The sequence below is a fragment of the Meriones unguiculatus genome, chromosome 6 (genome assembly GCF_030254825.1).
Source record: "Meriones unguiculatus strain TT.TT164.6M chromosome 6, Bangor_MerUng_6.1, whole genome shotgun sequence".
Classification (NCBI taxonomy): domain Eukaryota; kingdom Metazoa; phylum Chordata; class Mammalia; order Rodentia; family Muridae; genus Meriones; species Meriones unguiculatus.
This window is the reverse complement of record NC_083354.1, coordinates 18231049-18247336: the sequence shown is the minus strand read 5'-3', so window position 1 is coordinate 18247336 and position 16288 is coordinate 18231049. Positions and strand designations below refer to the sequence as shown.

At 48.6% G+C, this 16288-nt stretch overlaps 1 protein-coding gene across 2 annotated transcripts; it reads right to left on the bottom strand.

Moving 5' to 3' along the window:
* Positions 1-1558: 1558 nt before the first annotated feature.
* Positions 1559-14819, bottom strand: Ccnb2 (cyclin B2). Of its 2 annotated transcripts, none has more exons than XM_021656977.2 (9): positions 14688-14819; positions 12504-12647; positions 12308-12421; positions 6572-6748; positions 6309-6467; positions 4148-4384; positions 3683-3823; positions 2901-3011; positions 1559-1901 (listed from the first exon to the last, which is right to left on the bottom strand). In XM_021656977.2, exons 1-9 carry the CDS (start codon positions 14709-14711, stop codon positions 1791-1793), a joined length of 1218 nt encoding a protein of 405 aa, XP_021512652.1. In that variant the 5' UTR covers positions 14712-14819; the 3' UTR covers positions 1559-1790. The 2 variants fall into 2 exon arrangements, with proteins under 2 accessions (XP_021512652.1, XP_021512653.1); XM_021656978.2 differs by having other exon boundaries at positions 12513-12647.
* Positions 14820-16288: the final 1469 nt, after the last annotated feature.

Below are 16288 nucleotides of genomic sequence, written 5' to 3'. Positions count from 1 at the left end.
CCTGTGACTGCTTTCTATGTTCCAGATGCTACTCACACAACCTTGAAGCCTTGGCCTCATAGCTGAATAGTGAAATGTAATAAAAAAGGTAGATAAGATTAGCCAGGTCCTGTTAAAAAACGTAACAGTTGCAAGCAGCCTTGGCCTGAATACAGGCCTAGCCAGGGCCTAAAACCTTGCCGGCCAGCCTGAAAGGACCCATGAACTGTAAGTACCCTCTTTTCATTGCATGACACTAGACCAAGGGTCCCATCACAGGTGTGAAGCTCCCTAAAGCCACCAGCCTTTATCCAGGGACCGGATAGTAAGTAATGCGCTGGTCACCAGCGGCAGTGCCAGGCCTGTGTGCCAGCTGTGGCTGGTAATTAAAATTGCTTCTCTGAGATTTCTGCAAATGACTAACACTAGAATTCCTGAACTCGTGGGTAGACAGGTCCCAGAATGAGGCAGCTCCCAATCCTGAACTTTGTAGAAGCTATTCATGATGAATCTTAGCTCCAGGCTCTCCTTAGTAGACCCCTGGCTGGCCTTTCAGAGTCTGGCTACCTCCAGCTCTGTGACCTTGGGGGGAGCTCCCAAATACTGCGCACGCTTTAACCTTGGGTTGTGAGAGTGCGTGTGGCTATAGCAGAGCAGTGGCCATCACGTTACCTGTGTTCAATGAGCTTGGGAAAAGGGGCTTCTGGCATCTTGTGGGGCTGGTGGGGCTCACAAGAAAGTGGTTCTTAGGGCAAATCGAGAGTTTTTAAGGTCTGGTAGCATCGACAAATGGAGCCATAGAGGACCTAGCCCTGAGACCCTATAGGCAACAAGATGACAATGTGGCCCTAAGGGAGACTAAAGAGGAAAGCAGGAGATGGCAAGGGGCTGGAGGGGCAGCTGTGGAAAGCCCACTGTCTTGCCCCAGCCTCTCGAGGGCAGACCAGCTGGTACTAGCTGCTCCCTGTTGACAGGCTGGACAAGCACATCCAGGCTGACTAGAGAAAGCAGAGAGCCCTGGCCGAGACATCTCCGATTCCAAGATTCCTCTGAAGTCACCACTCAGCAGCCTTCTCAAACGCTAGGGAGAATTAGAACCTCGGATACTCAAAAAACAAACAACCCTTTTGGTCAGGTGTGGCCTCAACTGAGACATTTACATGCAAGAACGCACCCACCTCTATTTCAAGTCCTCTCGTTAGCAGAACCTAAAGAAAAAAGAGGCTAATAAGATTTGGGGGCTATCTCCCTCAGGCACACAGCACCTGATTTTGGATACAGGCATCTAAGCCGTTGGTCACCAAGTATAGCCAGGGACTGCCTTGGGTTAAGTAAAAACAGATACTTTCTTGGCTTGATCCTGTATGCTCACTGCCACTTACGGCCTAAAGTTCAAAGACTCTAAAAGGACTGCTTGTCAATCTCCGTCCAGGACTGCTTGTCAATCTCCGTCCCCAAGAGCTACGATTCATCTGAATACAAAGCTCTATCTGCTACTTATACCCATTCAAAAGCTAAACATGGCTACAGTAGCTCACGTTACATTTCTTCAGTGCAGACTATACAAACATACACAGGATACCTTAAGAAAATCAATAGCTTTATTTTTCATCAATATGGAGCACAGTTATGGTAGGCCACTCTACATTTCTTCAGTATAGAGTATGCAAATATACACGGGATGCCTTAAGAAAATCAATAGCTTTATTTTTCCTCAATACACAATTAGAAAATTAGGCTGAGAAGAGATCTGGTGAAGTAAACTAAAGTATGTACACAATCCGAGAAGAGCAGGACAGAAGCCCGACTGCCTAGGGCCGGCCCAGCAGCGGGGAGGCCAGGTCTTTGATGGTGGTGGAGTTGAGCTGAGGGATCGTGCTGATCTTCAGGAGTCTACTGCTGGCGTACTTGTTCTTGACGGCCTGCAGAAGTCAGTGGTGGTTAAGTATGTCTCAGCACCTCAGGGCGTACCCAGCCTGTCCCACGGGTGTGAAGGGCTGTGACTGCCGTCTCTAGATAGGCTGACGATGCAGCATCCCTGGACCAGGCTGGCCCCTCCAACACAGTTGTCACACAGACAACTGGGGAAAGTTTCAGGATATCTGTCATTGCTAAGTAATAGTGGGAAGGGCAGCACCAACTGGAAATTGGGGCTGGAGAGATGGCTCTGTGGTTAAGAGCACTGGCAGCTCTTGAGAGGAGCTGGGTTCAGTGCCAGCACCCACATCCAGGGGCCCACAACCATCTGTAGTCTGTAACTCCAGTCCTAGGGGATCAGACACTCTTCTGGCATGTATGTGATATGCAGGCAAAACACCCACACACATATGGCAATAAAAGTGTGTGGCCGCCTGTAATCCCAGCATTCTGGGAGGCAGAGGCAAGCTGTGCCTTTGAGCTCAGCCTGGTCCAGGACAGCCAAGGCTACACTGAGAAACCCTGTCTCAGAAAAACCAGGAAAGACAAAAGTATGTGGCAACTAGTCCAAATCCCAGCTACTGTGCCTCCGCAGTTTGCAGTCACACCACAAGTCTGTGTTAGCAAGCAGTCTTGTGGTGAGGACACAAATGCTTTTGTTCTCTGTCACTGGATCCTGACGAGTGACATTTTCTGTCCCACAGGCCCAGCACACCCCCAAGTTTCCCCTCTTAGGACCCTCTCCCTTCTCCATGTTTGTTCACTAGAGGGGGCTGTCTCTTCCCAGATCCATGGGAAACAGCCTCCTCTGTTTCGGAGTGCCCTACTCAGGACTGTGATGCAAGCGTGGGAAACCGGGGGCGGGCTGACCGCACCCTGACTGTAGCTAGCCAAGGTGAACCAATCAGTGCACTCCGTTCCTTAGAGACTCTATCAGACAGCGTGCTTGCCAGGAGCACCCTTCCACACAGCCCAGGTGGAATGCACCAGGAGCAAGCACTTACGATGAACTTTGTGAGGTTTTCGTTGACTTTCACCACGTTCTTGGCCATGTGCTGCATGACTTCTAGGACTTCACTCTCCATGTATCCTGTGTAGTACTGCTGCTTTAAGTTCTGAAATGCAAACAGGAGGACATGAAGGGGCAGCATGCTTCCTGCCTTTCCTACAGGAGCGCACACGCCCCGTCTGTGTAAGAGCCATCAGGAAGCAGGGCTACTGCCTCTGAAAGGGCATTCCAGTGAAACCCTGTATCACAGACAGACAACTGGAGAGATACAGCTGTGACCGCACATGCCTAGCCTGTGTGAGAGCCTGGGCTCAATTCCCAATACCACCAAAATTAAAAATTAATTGAATTATTAATTGAATTTTTAATTTTAGAGCAGTGGGAAAATTCTTACCATGTAAACCCCAGTCCAGTCTTCCCCTGCCCAGCCACTTCCCCAGTACCTACAGCATGGAAAGTTGCACACGTCTGGAGGACACTCCAGCAGCAACCATACTTGCCACCCCTTGCTGGAAAAAGGGGCAGAGTGGAAACGCGCGCGCACACACACACACACACACACACACACACACACACACACACACACACCCCTTCTCTCCAGAGTGCACTCTGCCTCGCAGCCAGGTTGGCAGTGCTATTCTAGGCTTGAGGCCCAGCCATGCACACCCCGCACTGTGGGCGGAGGGAATGGCTCAGTTAGAGCATGTGCCTTGCAAGCGCCGGGACCAGAGTGCATGCCACAAGGGCCCCAGGTGCAGCGTCCTCTCTCCCACTCACCCATTTTCCTTGGCCCAGCACCTTCTGCGACAAACAGGAAGCGGCGGCTGCGACCTGGGAGGGGTGGTAGTGCGCCATGTCGTAGTCGGCGAGCGTCAGCTCCATCAGGTACTTGGCTAACGTGTGTTGCTCCACGTCGACCTGGAGAGCAGCGCCCTCTGAGTGTCTCCACAGAGGGGGGAGGCCCTGGAGCCTGCCCGCCCACTCAAGAACTAAAGCCTCTCTAGAGAAGCTTTCTCTCAGGGCCGCGGTTCTCAGCCTTCCTCATGCTGTGGTGACCTCAACCATAGAACTGTTCTCATTGCTACCACAGAACTGTAACTTCGTTACTGTTCTGACTCATAATGTAAATATCTGATGTGACGATGGCCTTAAGTGACCCCAAAGGGTTTGCGACCCACAGGTTGAGAACCACTGTCTCATGTTTTTGGGTGAGACTGAGTACAGGTCAACTTTCCCACTCACCTCCCCAGCTTTTGAGGCCCGTCTTAGGAAGTGGAGTGGCAAAGGCCGGCCCAACTCAAATTTCAGCTCCTTCAAAATCAGAGTCTCCATTTCTCGGATCTGGGAACTGGTGTAAGCATTGTCTGTGATGTAAACAAAGTCTTCAATATTTGGAGAAAACATTTCCTCATATTTGGAAGCCAAGAGCAGAGCTGTGATCCCAACTAGCTGCAGCTTCTTCCGGCAGACCGGCTGAGCCTAATTGAAGACAAACATATCTCGTCACCACCCGCCAGGTTTAGCTGGGGCTCCAGTGGACAGGGTAAGAAGCCAGGCTCCTGCAGGTCACAGGAGACCTGAATGGTGGCAGTAAGAGCCATCATAGAGCCCACAATGTTACTGTAGTGACTGCTGGGCACAGTGAGAAAGTTCAAATACACACCATTTCATTGGGTCTTCCCTCAAACCCCGGAAAGGTCATTTTTCAACAGATGACCTGACACCAAAGATATAGGTAATGGTCTTAAGTGTCCTCAGTGGCTTTGACCTGTACTGTGTGTGTGTGGTCTGTACAGAGATAAAGCACCACAAAAAAATGGGAAATGAATGGTGGACTGAAATATTCCTTACCCAAAGTACACCCTTGTACCCAAAGTACAACCACCTTGAAAAAGCTATCAAAACAAACAGCAAAAGATGCACAAAATCTCTCATCAATACTTCGGAGGTGGGGAAGGGACCTCAGTGCACTACAGTGTTTAGTGTGTGCTTTGAACCTCCTAAACCAGGGCTGGTGAGGCAGGTCAGCTGCACAGGTTTGACAGCTGCCAAAGCTGGACCTGAGTTCTGGAACCCACCAGGTGGAAGGAGGGAACCAACTCTCTCCTCCACAGGTGCTGCATGTAAATGTAAATTCCTTAAAACAGCAGGGCAGAGAGATACCTCAGTGGGTGAAGGAGCATGCTGCCAAGCCTGATGACCTGAGGTCAACTCCTGGAACCCACGCGACAGAGGTGAACAAATTCCCAAGTTGTCGTCTTCCCTCTCCCTGTGTGCTGTGGTACACCCAAGGAAAGTGTGAGTTGTTCTAGGTTTCCTTTTTAACCAGGACTTTGCTCTTCTTGCTTCTGCTTTTATTCCTGAGGTCTATATAAAATATTATTGCATTTTCCTGCCCAGTGAGTATAATTCCTGGGGTCTGGAATTTAAGTGGTAACTGTCACCATATCGTACTTGTCCTAACCGTATTTCATGAGTATTGACCTTTAAATCAGCCCGTGTCTGCAAGGGCTGATATAGATGGACGCTTGCTCCTCCCTCAGGGCTGGGTGTAGAGCTCAGTGGGAGAGTTGCTCACCTCACAGGCTCAAAGCTGTGGGGCTCCACTGTCAGCAGCCAGGAAGTAAAAGAATATATCTGATGCCTCGTCTAGCCCCTCAGCAGCTTGTGAATTAACAGCTGATGGTAAATATTTCAAAAGCAGCTGTGGATTCTCTGTCAGCCCTTCACCAGTATCTCTGCTCCTTGTTTTTGGAAGAATTTGGTCTCATCTCATTTCAGTGAATTGCATTTCAATTCTAGAAGCCACTGAATGACTGACTCTCTCGCTCAGCTCGCTCTGAGACAAGGAAGCACTGACACCGAGATCAGACACTGAAAATGGCAGGGGCAGGCCGGGACATCTGCATCAAAGCCATTAGGCTTTGGCTCGCTTCTGCGCCGCACGATGGCGCACTTTCCCCAGAGAGTGACTGCAGCTATGAACCAAATCTCCTAAACCCAGCATGTAAAATTAATGAATAAAACTACCTTTATGCTGGTAGTATAAGGTATACATGCATGACCTCACAGCTCAGGAGTAGAACCAGGGCCCATCCCCAAGATACTTCCATTATCTATGTGCAAATAAAATCAAATAAAAAAAAAAATTCTGGCCAGAGCAGTTCAAGAAAGGGTTCTTCGCCTATGTGTTCTGCAGCCTTTGCTCACGGGCTAACAGGATTGCCCAGAGTTGTTCGCCAGCATCAAGGGCCCGACAGCTTTGGCCTACTTCCCATTTTAGCAACTGAAATTCTCTGGCATCTCAGCCCTGCTGCCAGTCTTTTCCTTCAGGAGCCCCAGCTCACTTTCCACTTGAGAAGCATCAGGGCCACGTTCCCAGGCTGCCAGCAGCCGTCCTCACCTGCAGGAACCGGTCCATGATGGCGATGCACATGTAGAGAGTTTCCTGCAAAAGCCGGAACTTGGAATGGACTTGGACCAGCCAGTCCACCAGGATGGCCCGCATACGTCCATTTATATCTCTTCCATCTAAGAAGTGTGGGTTGATGGACTGCAAAACCTGTTGGCGGAATTCAAAAGTGTAACGGGTTGATGTCATCTCCTCCCCACGTCCCTGCTAAAGTCCACACTGCTTGTCCAGCCCAATCATAAAGGCCCGCCCACCTCAAGCTGCCTGAGGTACTGGTAGATGTCCTTCACGTAGTCGCTGCAGAGCTGAGGGTTCTCTCCGTCCTCATTGTCTATGTCCTCAATCTTGCAGAGCAGAGCATCAGAGAACGCTTGGCAGAGGCTCTCCTCCTTCATGGAGACATCTTCAGGGACAGGCAAAGGATCCTGTACCTGTAAGTGGGAGACTTTATTTAGCACACCGCTGGAGAGCCAGTACCGGCATCCTTCAGTGTTGCTACAACGTGCGGCTGGTTTCCTGTCTCCTGGTCAGCTTCGGTGTATTAGTCAGATAGCTGTGTTCACACTTACGTTAGCCCTCACACAGTAGGTACTCAGCAAGGAATGCAAGTGACCACAGGGGCAGAGAACACTGGGATTGATGGCTCCCTGGCAGCAACCTCTCCCATACTCGTGGTCTATCTATTCCACTACTTCCATCTAAATTAAGACCCTGGCAAGCAGAGAACAGAAGGGCATATTCCAGTCCGTAGATAAAGCAGGAGGACAAAGACTTTAGCAAGGACATAGCCCTGTACTTTATGTACTTATGCTGACAGAATGATTATTTATAAAATTAACACAAAAAGTTAAGCAGCTCAAACAAATATTTCATAGTGAAGTATAAGTAAACCATTATTTCAAAAAGAGTAAGTGGCCCTTAGCCAATTGCCGAACAGGACTTCTAGACCGTAAAGAACTTGTATTAAGGGAATAAAACACAAGACTAGAGCACAGTTCATGACATCCAGCAGGTTTAAAAGATGGGTGTGCCGACTCAGGCCTGCAGTCTCGGTACTGGGGAGACCGGGGTAGAAGGATAGCTTAGAGCTGAAATCCAGCCCGAGCTACAGAGTGCTGGAATTCCAGGTTAACCTAGAGTGAGAACACAATTCAAAAACAGCAAAAAATAAAACAAAACCACACAGGTAATTTTAATTAAGTTGAAGAGTAAGAATTTCTAGTAAGAAACAAGGGGTGGAGGGTGAGAGGAGGCCAGCCCAGAACACACTCTGCCTCTTGAAGGGACACCCTGAGAAAGGCGCGGGCCAACAAGGGCGAAGCAGACATGCCTGCCACTTACTCAGGATTTACAAACCCCAGGGAACTAGGATGGGTAAGGTGCAGTGTCCGGGGGAAGGGGGGGTGGAGTGAACTCTTTCCAAGACTGTCACTGTTTAGACCTAAGGGTTGCATGGTGCTATCCTCTGTGCAGTGTCTGCTGTAAAGTTTAAATAAGTGAACCTGGGTGAGGTGCCAAGAGCATCATTGCTCAGGCAGGCGAGCCTGGGCTACAGAGCGAGTTCAGGGCCAGCTTATGCTGCATAGTGGGAGTCTGTCTCAGAATTGTAGTGCTGACAACAAAGATGAAGACTGGTGCTGCATCACTTCACTCCTGTGACGGGGAAGCTGGGATCTCTGTGCTGCGTGGGACGGTTACTGGATGCTGGAGAGTAGAGGAAAGGGTAGGGTGGGGACCATGGTCAGTGGGCTCTAAGTCATGGGAGTTGGAGGTACACTGGGGCACAGCAGGACAACAGAGGGCAACCGTGCTGGTAGCCAATAGTCCTCTATTTTAGTTGAACACTGACAATTACTGAAACTAAAGTGCTTTGGCTCCCAGAGCTAAGGCAACTTGCTTTTCTAGATTCCTGCCCTCCCAGCACCGGCACAGCACACAACTCGTCTCTAGAGCTACCTTTAGCAATGGCCAATTGCAGACAGAAAAGGAAGACTTCGCTGGGAGTGGAGGCACCCGCCTTTAACCCCAGCACTCCAGCACTTGGTAGACAGAAGCAGGCAGATCTCTATGAGTTCGAGGCTAGCCTGGGTCAACAGAGTAAATTTCAGGACAGCCAGGGCTATACAGAGAAACTCTGTCTTGGGAAAAAAAAAAAAAAAAGGACGAAGAATTCCAGTCCCTTACTCCCATACAGCTACCGCAGCCCAGAAGCTGAAAGGGCTCTGATTCTTAGAGCAGAAGCCCCCCTCACAGGCCCTTTCCTGAAGGCAGCCTGTGCTGCTCCCTCAGAACATGCTGCACCTCTCCACAGCTAAGAGGAAGGACATTGTTTCCCTGGTAAGAATGGTCTCAGAGAAAAATGATAAACGTTTAACCTTCAGTTGCATGTTATACTCTGTTTAAAAGGTCACATGGCCTCAGGAATAAATGTCATTTTTATGTATCAGTAAAAAAATATCATAAACATGAAATTTAATCTTAAACATTTGCTCTTAAAAGTGAATTATTAAAAGCAGTTTTAAGGCAGGTGTGGTGAAGCTGCAGTTGGGAGGCAGAGGTAGGCAGACCTCTGTTGAGTTCTAAGCCAGCCTGGTCTACAAAGCAAATTCCCGGACAGCCAGGGCTGCTACACAGAGAAATCCTGTCTCAAAAACAAAACAAAAACATGCCAAAAACACCCCCCCCCCAAAATTTTTTTTTTAAATGACAGTAGTATGCAAATTAAAGCCTTCATGCTAGACTAAGGAAGAAGCCTATTGGTTGTCAGAGACAACTGAAAAGCCCAATCAGAAGTTGGGAATGTGCCACCCGCCTTAACTCAGGAGCCTCTTATTTGGAGGGGCGGAAGGCAGGGTGGGGAGTGAGGCGGCAGAAGGCGCAAGCGCAGTGAGCTCAGGTTTGGCCGGTGGCTCCTGGGCAGGTAGCACCAGGCTGTCCTGGCCCTTCCACTCTTACTGCCTCAGCCTCCGTGCTGGGAACACGGGGTGGACCGCCAAGCTCAGCAATTCACTCTACTTAGGATGGAAAAGTGCAGCACCAGAAGGCCGACTGTGAACACGCAAACGCAGCACGGTGAACAAGCACACGTGGTCGCTCAGCAAGGCGGTGGTGCAAGCAGAGCCTTCGCTGGAACCAGCTTCAGGGACCGGCACCTGACACCAGGGGGCTTAGCCCTCTGTACTCTGGCTACCTGTTTCCGTTCTACAGTTGTTTCTTGTGCATTTCATTTCTTGCATTTACAAAACCAAGTGCACCGGGCTTATTATTTTTCACTTGCAGTTCTTCTTTCTCTTGAGACAGGGTGCCGCGTAGCCCAGGCTGACTCTGAACTCCATGAACCTGAACTGACCCTCCATCCTACCTTTCAGTGCCAGCACACGCTGCTTTTGTCATGCTGTGGAGGGAGTGGACCTTCCCGAGCAGACCCCGAGCCTTCTGGTCTGCCTGGACGCTAGCTACCTACTTGCCCAGTGCAGAGCCAATATCCTTCTTCCCTCAAACTACTCGGTGTTTAGCAAGGCTTGCAACTCAGAAAAACACTGGTGCCCACCCCCAAATGCTGTGTGATAAAGACCGTGGATGCCCGAATGAAGTCTTAGCCATTTGAGAAGCAGCGGCCTCATCTACACAGCAAGGTTTGCACAGCTCTCGTTCTGGAGACATCTGCTTCCATGGACATTCTGGGGACGCTCCTGCCACTGCTAGGCTCCACTGGCAGTGTGTGTAAGGTGGCGGCAGAGACCACCCGTAGGGCGGGTATCAGCCAGGGCTCAGCAGGAGGAGGGCTCTCTGGCCAGACAGGCGGCTCTTGTACCTACACTGTCTATACTTCGGACTTGATGATCCCGGCACTGAGACTCCGAAATCAGTGTCTGAGTTGAAATAACCAAGTGCTCCTCAATCCCTGGAAACTTCTAAAGTCACAACGTCCAGCACATACAAGTGGTGTTTTAGCACTTGTTTTTAGTTACACACACATATGTGTGTGTGCAGGTGCCCACAGAGGCCAGGGTGGAAGCCCCTGCAGCTCAAGTTATGTGAGCCACCCAAGCGCTGAGAACCAACTCTGGCCCTCCGTAAGAGAAGCACATGCACTTGACCACTGAGGCCTCTCTCTGGCCCCAAGGTGACTTTTACATAGACTGAGTTCTTAACCTATGCTGTGTCTGAAAGAGTGGCCTCAGTTCTGTTAGGGAACAGAGAAAAAGCAGTCAGCCATAGAATAAAGGAAACCAGAAAGAGGGGCACATTGAAGGTCACAAGAAGAAACAACTTTCTTCTTTGTTTTTCAAAACAAGGTTTCTCTGTATAGCCTTGGCTGTTCTAGATCTCCCTTCATAGATAGAGCAGGCTGGCTCAAACTCACAGAGATCCACCTGCCTGTCTCCCTGAGTGCTGGGATTAAAGGCATGTGCCACAATGCCCAGCTTCTTTTTTCTTTTATAACACTCCTATTTCTCAATGTTGAGGATTGACTCCTGGGTCTTTTACATGCTAAACAGTTTGCACAGATGAGCTGCTACCCATCTTGATGGATAGATAGTTGCCTTTCTTTTTTGATTGTTTTATGTGAAAACGTCATTCATTCATTCATTCATTTATAGACAAAGCAGCATATGCTGAGCTGGCCTTGAACTTCCTATGTGGCCAAGGATGACCTTGAACTTTGACCCTTCTGCTAGGATTACAGATGGGTGCCAACACGACTAGTTCATGCACTGCTGGGCAAACACTACCAGCTGAGCTACATCTCTTGACCCTGAAGCCTGACTTTGTCTTTTCAAGACAGGGGTTCTCTGTGTCGTGTTGGCTGTCCTGAACTCACTTTGTAGACCAGGCTGACTGAACACTCACAGAGATCCGCCTGCCTCTGCCTCCCAAGTGCTGGTACTAAAGGTGTGCACCACCACCTCCAGCCAGCCTGAAATTTTTGAATGAAAGTCAATATTCAAAAATAAATCTGCCATTGATATTATACACAATCGTACCCTTTTAAGAGCGAATCTGATTTTACACAGTGCATAAGTGTTATAACCTCATTTTGCCACTTAATGTTCCAAACATTTTGACATCTTTAAATGCTGTACTAGTTCTCATCTGTGGGTGCATACGATCTCATTAAATGTATCAACTGATTTCCCAGTCACATAAGAGATAGTCATCAGCCAGGCCTGGTGGCAACACATGCCTGTGGTTCCAGCACTTAGGAGGGGCAAGGCAGAGAGACTGCTCTAAGTTCGAGGTCAGCCTGAGCTACACTGCAAGAGCCTGAGAGCGAGGTGAGTGAGGCGGGAGGAGGGAGAATGGTCCTGTGAGATGGTTCAGTGGATAAAGGCACTTGCTGCCACCTTAACCCTGGGACCCACATGGAGAAGGGAAGAAAGCAGCTGTGGAAAGTTGTCATTTGAAGCGCACACACGCACGCACACACACACAACAGAGAGACAGAGAGAAATGAAGTGCTTATTACCGTATCTTGGCACACAGACAATTTCTATCTCACAGTGACTGTATGAAAGGATGTATAGACTTGAACTTAGAGAAAACAGGTAAGCAAGCCACCACGTCCCTTGGCATTCTAACTCCAGCTGAGCCACTCAGTCATGAGAGACCACCATTAATCAACCGAGAATTGAGGTATTATGTTCTTTTTACGTGAGATTCAGAATCAGAACAGTGGGCTTCCAGCTGTAAGGACGTCATTCCAACTGTGTATTATTTTCGGAAAACCCACCAAGTTGGGGGCTGGAGAGATGACTGGGTGCTTGGGAACACGGGCTGCTCTTCCAGAGGACCCAGGTTTGTGCCCAGCACCCACATGGCAGCTCACAACCATTGGTAACTTCAGTTACAGGGGACCTGATGCCTTCTTTTTTGTCCCGAGGGCACCAGACTCAACCACAGTGAACTCGTCGTGCAGGCAAAGCACCCGTAGGCATAAAGATAAAACGAAAGGATTTCAACGCAGGCTGTGGATCAGGGCCTCCTACCTTCGGGGCCAGCGCCTCCATCTGTACTGGTTTCACAGAAGCTGTAGGTTTCGGCTGTTTGTTGACATTTGTCACTTTGCTGGGCTGAACTGGTACTTTGATGTTTTGAGGTTTCTATAAGGGGAAGAACAGTGAGCAGGACGAGGCCACCAGTGCAGGCCCCCTATGGTGTGGCTCTCCTCAATTGTCACATTACCTTTATTACCTTATCCACTTGGGTGGTTGTGGTTCTGGTTCTAACTTTATTTCCAATTTCTTCTAAAACTGCCCGCCGGATAGTCACATGGCTCTTAGCTTTCGGATTAAGTCCTGTGTCAATATTCTTCAAATCATTGGACACCTTAAAACAAAACAAAACAAAAAACAAAACACAGCCGACAACAAGCAAACAAATAAAAAAAAGAGCCATTAAACACAGAGACAATGAAAAAATATCTACTGACCTAATGTCAGATACTCCAATTCAGGGCCTCTCTAGGAAAAGTGAATATTGCTGAACTCTGTCTTAAAAGGGAAAGGAGCAGCTGGATATGGCTCTCAGCAGGTCAGAGCACTGGCTGCTCCTGCTGTGGACTGGGGTTCAATTCCCAGCACCCACACAGCAGCTTACGACTGTCTGTGACTCCAGTTCCAGGGGATCTGACATCCTCCAGCCACGCAGTACTGCGCATGCGGTGCCCTTTATGCACATCAAATAAAAGCTTCATTTGTTTTGTTTTCTTCTTCGAGACAGGGTTTCTCTGTGTAACAACCCTACCTGTCCTGGAACTTGATCTGTAGACAAGGCTGGCCTTGAACTAACAGAGTTCTGCCTGTCTCTGCCTCCTGAGTACTGGAATTGGAGGTTTTTGTTTTTGTTTTTAGCTTAATCATTTTTTAAGGGAAAAAGGGTACATTTTAGGAAATCTAAAAATAGAATTTGAAATATCACTCTCAATTAGGCAAATCACCCACCTCTTTACCTGTAACACAAAGATCTCCCTACTGATCTTCTAAGTTGTATTCAAGCAGTTTTTAAGACATCAAACAGTCACAAACATTTATGAGAAATAGTTACTTCTCATAAATAACCTGTCTCTTGTTAAGTGATCCTAGTGTTATTTACTTAGAAACCTCCCTTCACAGAGTGTATCTGTAATGACAGAGCTTTGATACCAGTATTTAATAATAAGTCCAGTTGTCTAAAACTCCATGTTTCAGATTAAACACTAGCTTATGGATTATAATGCCAACCAAAGAATGAGAAACGGCACCTATAGAGATGGACCTTCAGAAACACAGCTTTTTAAAGCACAAACCCTCTCAAAAACATTTACAATGACAACAGAATGGGTAAAGAATTTTACCTCTTAAATATTGGGAGAGTTAAACTTGTACGAAAAAGAAAACAAACATATATAGTGTCAGTTGACCTTAACTGACTTTATCCAAAATATCGCTAAGAAATAACATTTGCTTTTCATACCCAAAGTTTACACTGTGGCAAAGTAATAAATATTTATGGGGGAAAGTCCCTGAGAGTTAGGGACTCCCTGATCCTAAAAAAAACTTTCCAATAGGATATCTTTTAAGCTGACCCATCGAGATAGCCCAGATAAAACTGCAGCTCATCCCCAGAGAAGGACTTTAACTATCAGATAACTTGCAAGGAGCAACTAGACAAGAATTGCTTGTTACTGGCGGTTAGCTCTACAAGACATGAACCCTGGCTGTATGTTCTTGCTTAGGATTCTGATCCCAGTGGCCAAGCTGTTCGACCTGACTGCTAGCACCCCACTGCTAATTTCACAGTATGCCTGAAAGTTCAGCGTCTTATGAGTTAACGCCTGGTAGTGAGGGCTACGTTTGAATTGACGCGGAAGAGGAGCTAGCAATTTTTAACTAGAGGTCAATGGCAGCCAGCTGTGTAGTGTGCTCTTGTTTTCAACAAAGCAGACCCAGGTACGAGTCAAACCTAAGTCAGCAATACTTTCATTCTCCAAAAGATTAAATGAATTTGGACTCCCCCTCCCCGCCCCCAACCGTCTGCAATCCTAGGGTCCAAATGTTGGTACTTTTCCTTTCACGCTTGGGTAGGGTTTGTTTTGTTTTTCAAGAGGGCAAACCCACACTTTAATGAACTTGGCCAGGGAGGCAGTGTGCAGGCGCGAACGGGGGAAGCTCAAACAAAGCAAACCGAAAAGTGTGGAAAGCAGAGAGATGGCACTGGGACGGCTCCCGGTTCTTCCCAGCTCCTCCCGGTCCTCATCCCCAGCGCAGCCCTGAGCGGTGACAGCAATGGAGACCCCAGGCCTCTGGCCAGCTCTGGCCCTGTCGGGGCCCCGCCTGCAGCCTCCCGGCCGCCGGGCAGGGCAGGACACCAGAGCCCGGGCGCACTCACCGTCGGGCGTCGGAGCAGCGCCATGAGGGCCGCCCGGGAAGTGGGGACGAGGTGCAGCCAGCGGGGTCCGCCGCACCGTTGGGCGTCTCAGGGCCTCGCTGCTCCCCGCCCACGGCCCGGTCCGCGATTCAAATACCGCGCTGCTCATGCCCCATTGGGTGGACGCACTCGCGGCGCGCGCCCCCCATTGGCTAAGCCGGGAGGCCTTTCTGCACGTTGATTGGCTGACTTTTATTTGCTTGTCATAGCAACGGGCGAGGCCGTAGGGCTTTGTTGTGACCTTGACTACAGTTTCCTTTTTAAACCCTAGTCCCTGAGATAATATAATTTTTCCTCCCACTGGAAGATAGTCTGAATTGGCGAGGGGCGGGGGGCCGGACCTCACCTAAGGACAGATGTCTTTAGAAGTTTGTTATGGGTAGGTAGAAATGGACTCCAGAGAGAACAGCCTGGAAATGCTACTTCTGAGCTTGTTTCCTCTTCCGGAAACCTCCAGTTGGGAGTTTGGATTGGTTTGGTCTCGGGACCAGTGTCTGGAGCCATTGTCTCCAGGTGGTTGAGGGCTATAAGATGATTGAGAATCGAATGAGTGCTACATGCAGCCTTCATTAAAACAACAGATCCCCAACAGAGTCACAAATCAAGCTAAAAGTGATCTGTTGTGAGTCCCAGCACAATACAGCCGGACTCACAGTGTGGCGTGCACAAGGTTTCAAAAGAAAAATAAGGTGTATCCCAAGTTGCCGACAGTGAGAGAAGAGGCCAAAGAACAGAATGTCACCCTGGGGGATAAAAGGTGGCGATCAAACCAGAGAAAGAAGACCAAGGTGGTTGTCGCTTGGTGGTACAGTGCATGTGCAAAGCCCTGAAGATGTGGTCAGCAGCACACAGGAGAGATGAAAACAACACAGAAAATGGCTCAGTGACCAGCAGAAGATCAGGCTCCATGTGAAACTTGACTCACGTCAGGCTTCCCCATCACTCCTTATTAGTTCAAGTCTCTTCTATTTGGGAAATAACAAACACTGATTGGAGAACCCAAAATAAGGTTAACTGATGAGGACCGATGCTCCCCAAACCCCTAGGCTGTAGCATATCTCACATTACAAATCTGAGTGTAAAGGACCAGTGTCCGACATTCCCACCTGGAAGACAGAAGTACTCCACCATCAAAATTACACAAGCATGTGGGGAATCAAAGGAGTAGAAACAGCTGTTCATATTCCATTAATTTCTTTCTCTTAAATACCTGCTACGGGAAATGAAAGTTCTGTGGCTGCTCTGTCCATCATTCCGGACATGACAGATGTCATAAATAGCCGCCTCTTCTTGGAAAGCTTTGGTTTGGGGTGGGAAAGAAAATGTGCTCTGTAGTTTGTACTGTGGCACACACCTGTAATTCCAGCCACTTGGGAGGCTAAGGCAGGAAGATTCTTTCAGCTCATGGTTTCAGGGTCAGATTGACAACACAAGACATTTATTGCTAAATGAAATGAGGCATTTTAACAAAACAATGGGCTGTGCTTTTAAGTTACTGTGGTGAACTTTACAAGGGGTCTCACTCATCTTAAGCTGGTGTAGCCTTAAACCGATGTAGTTAC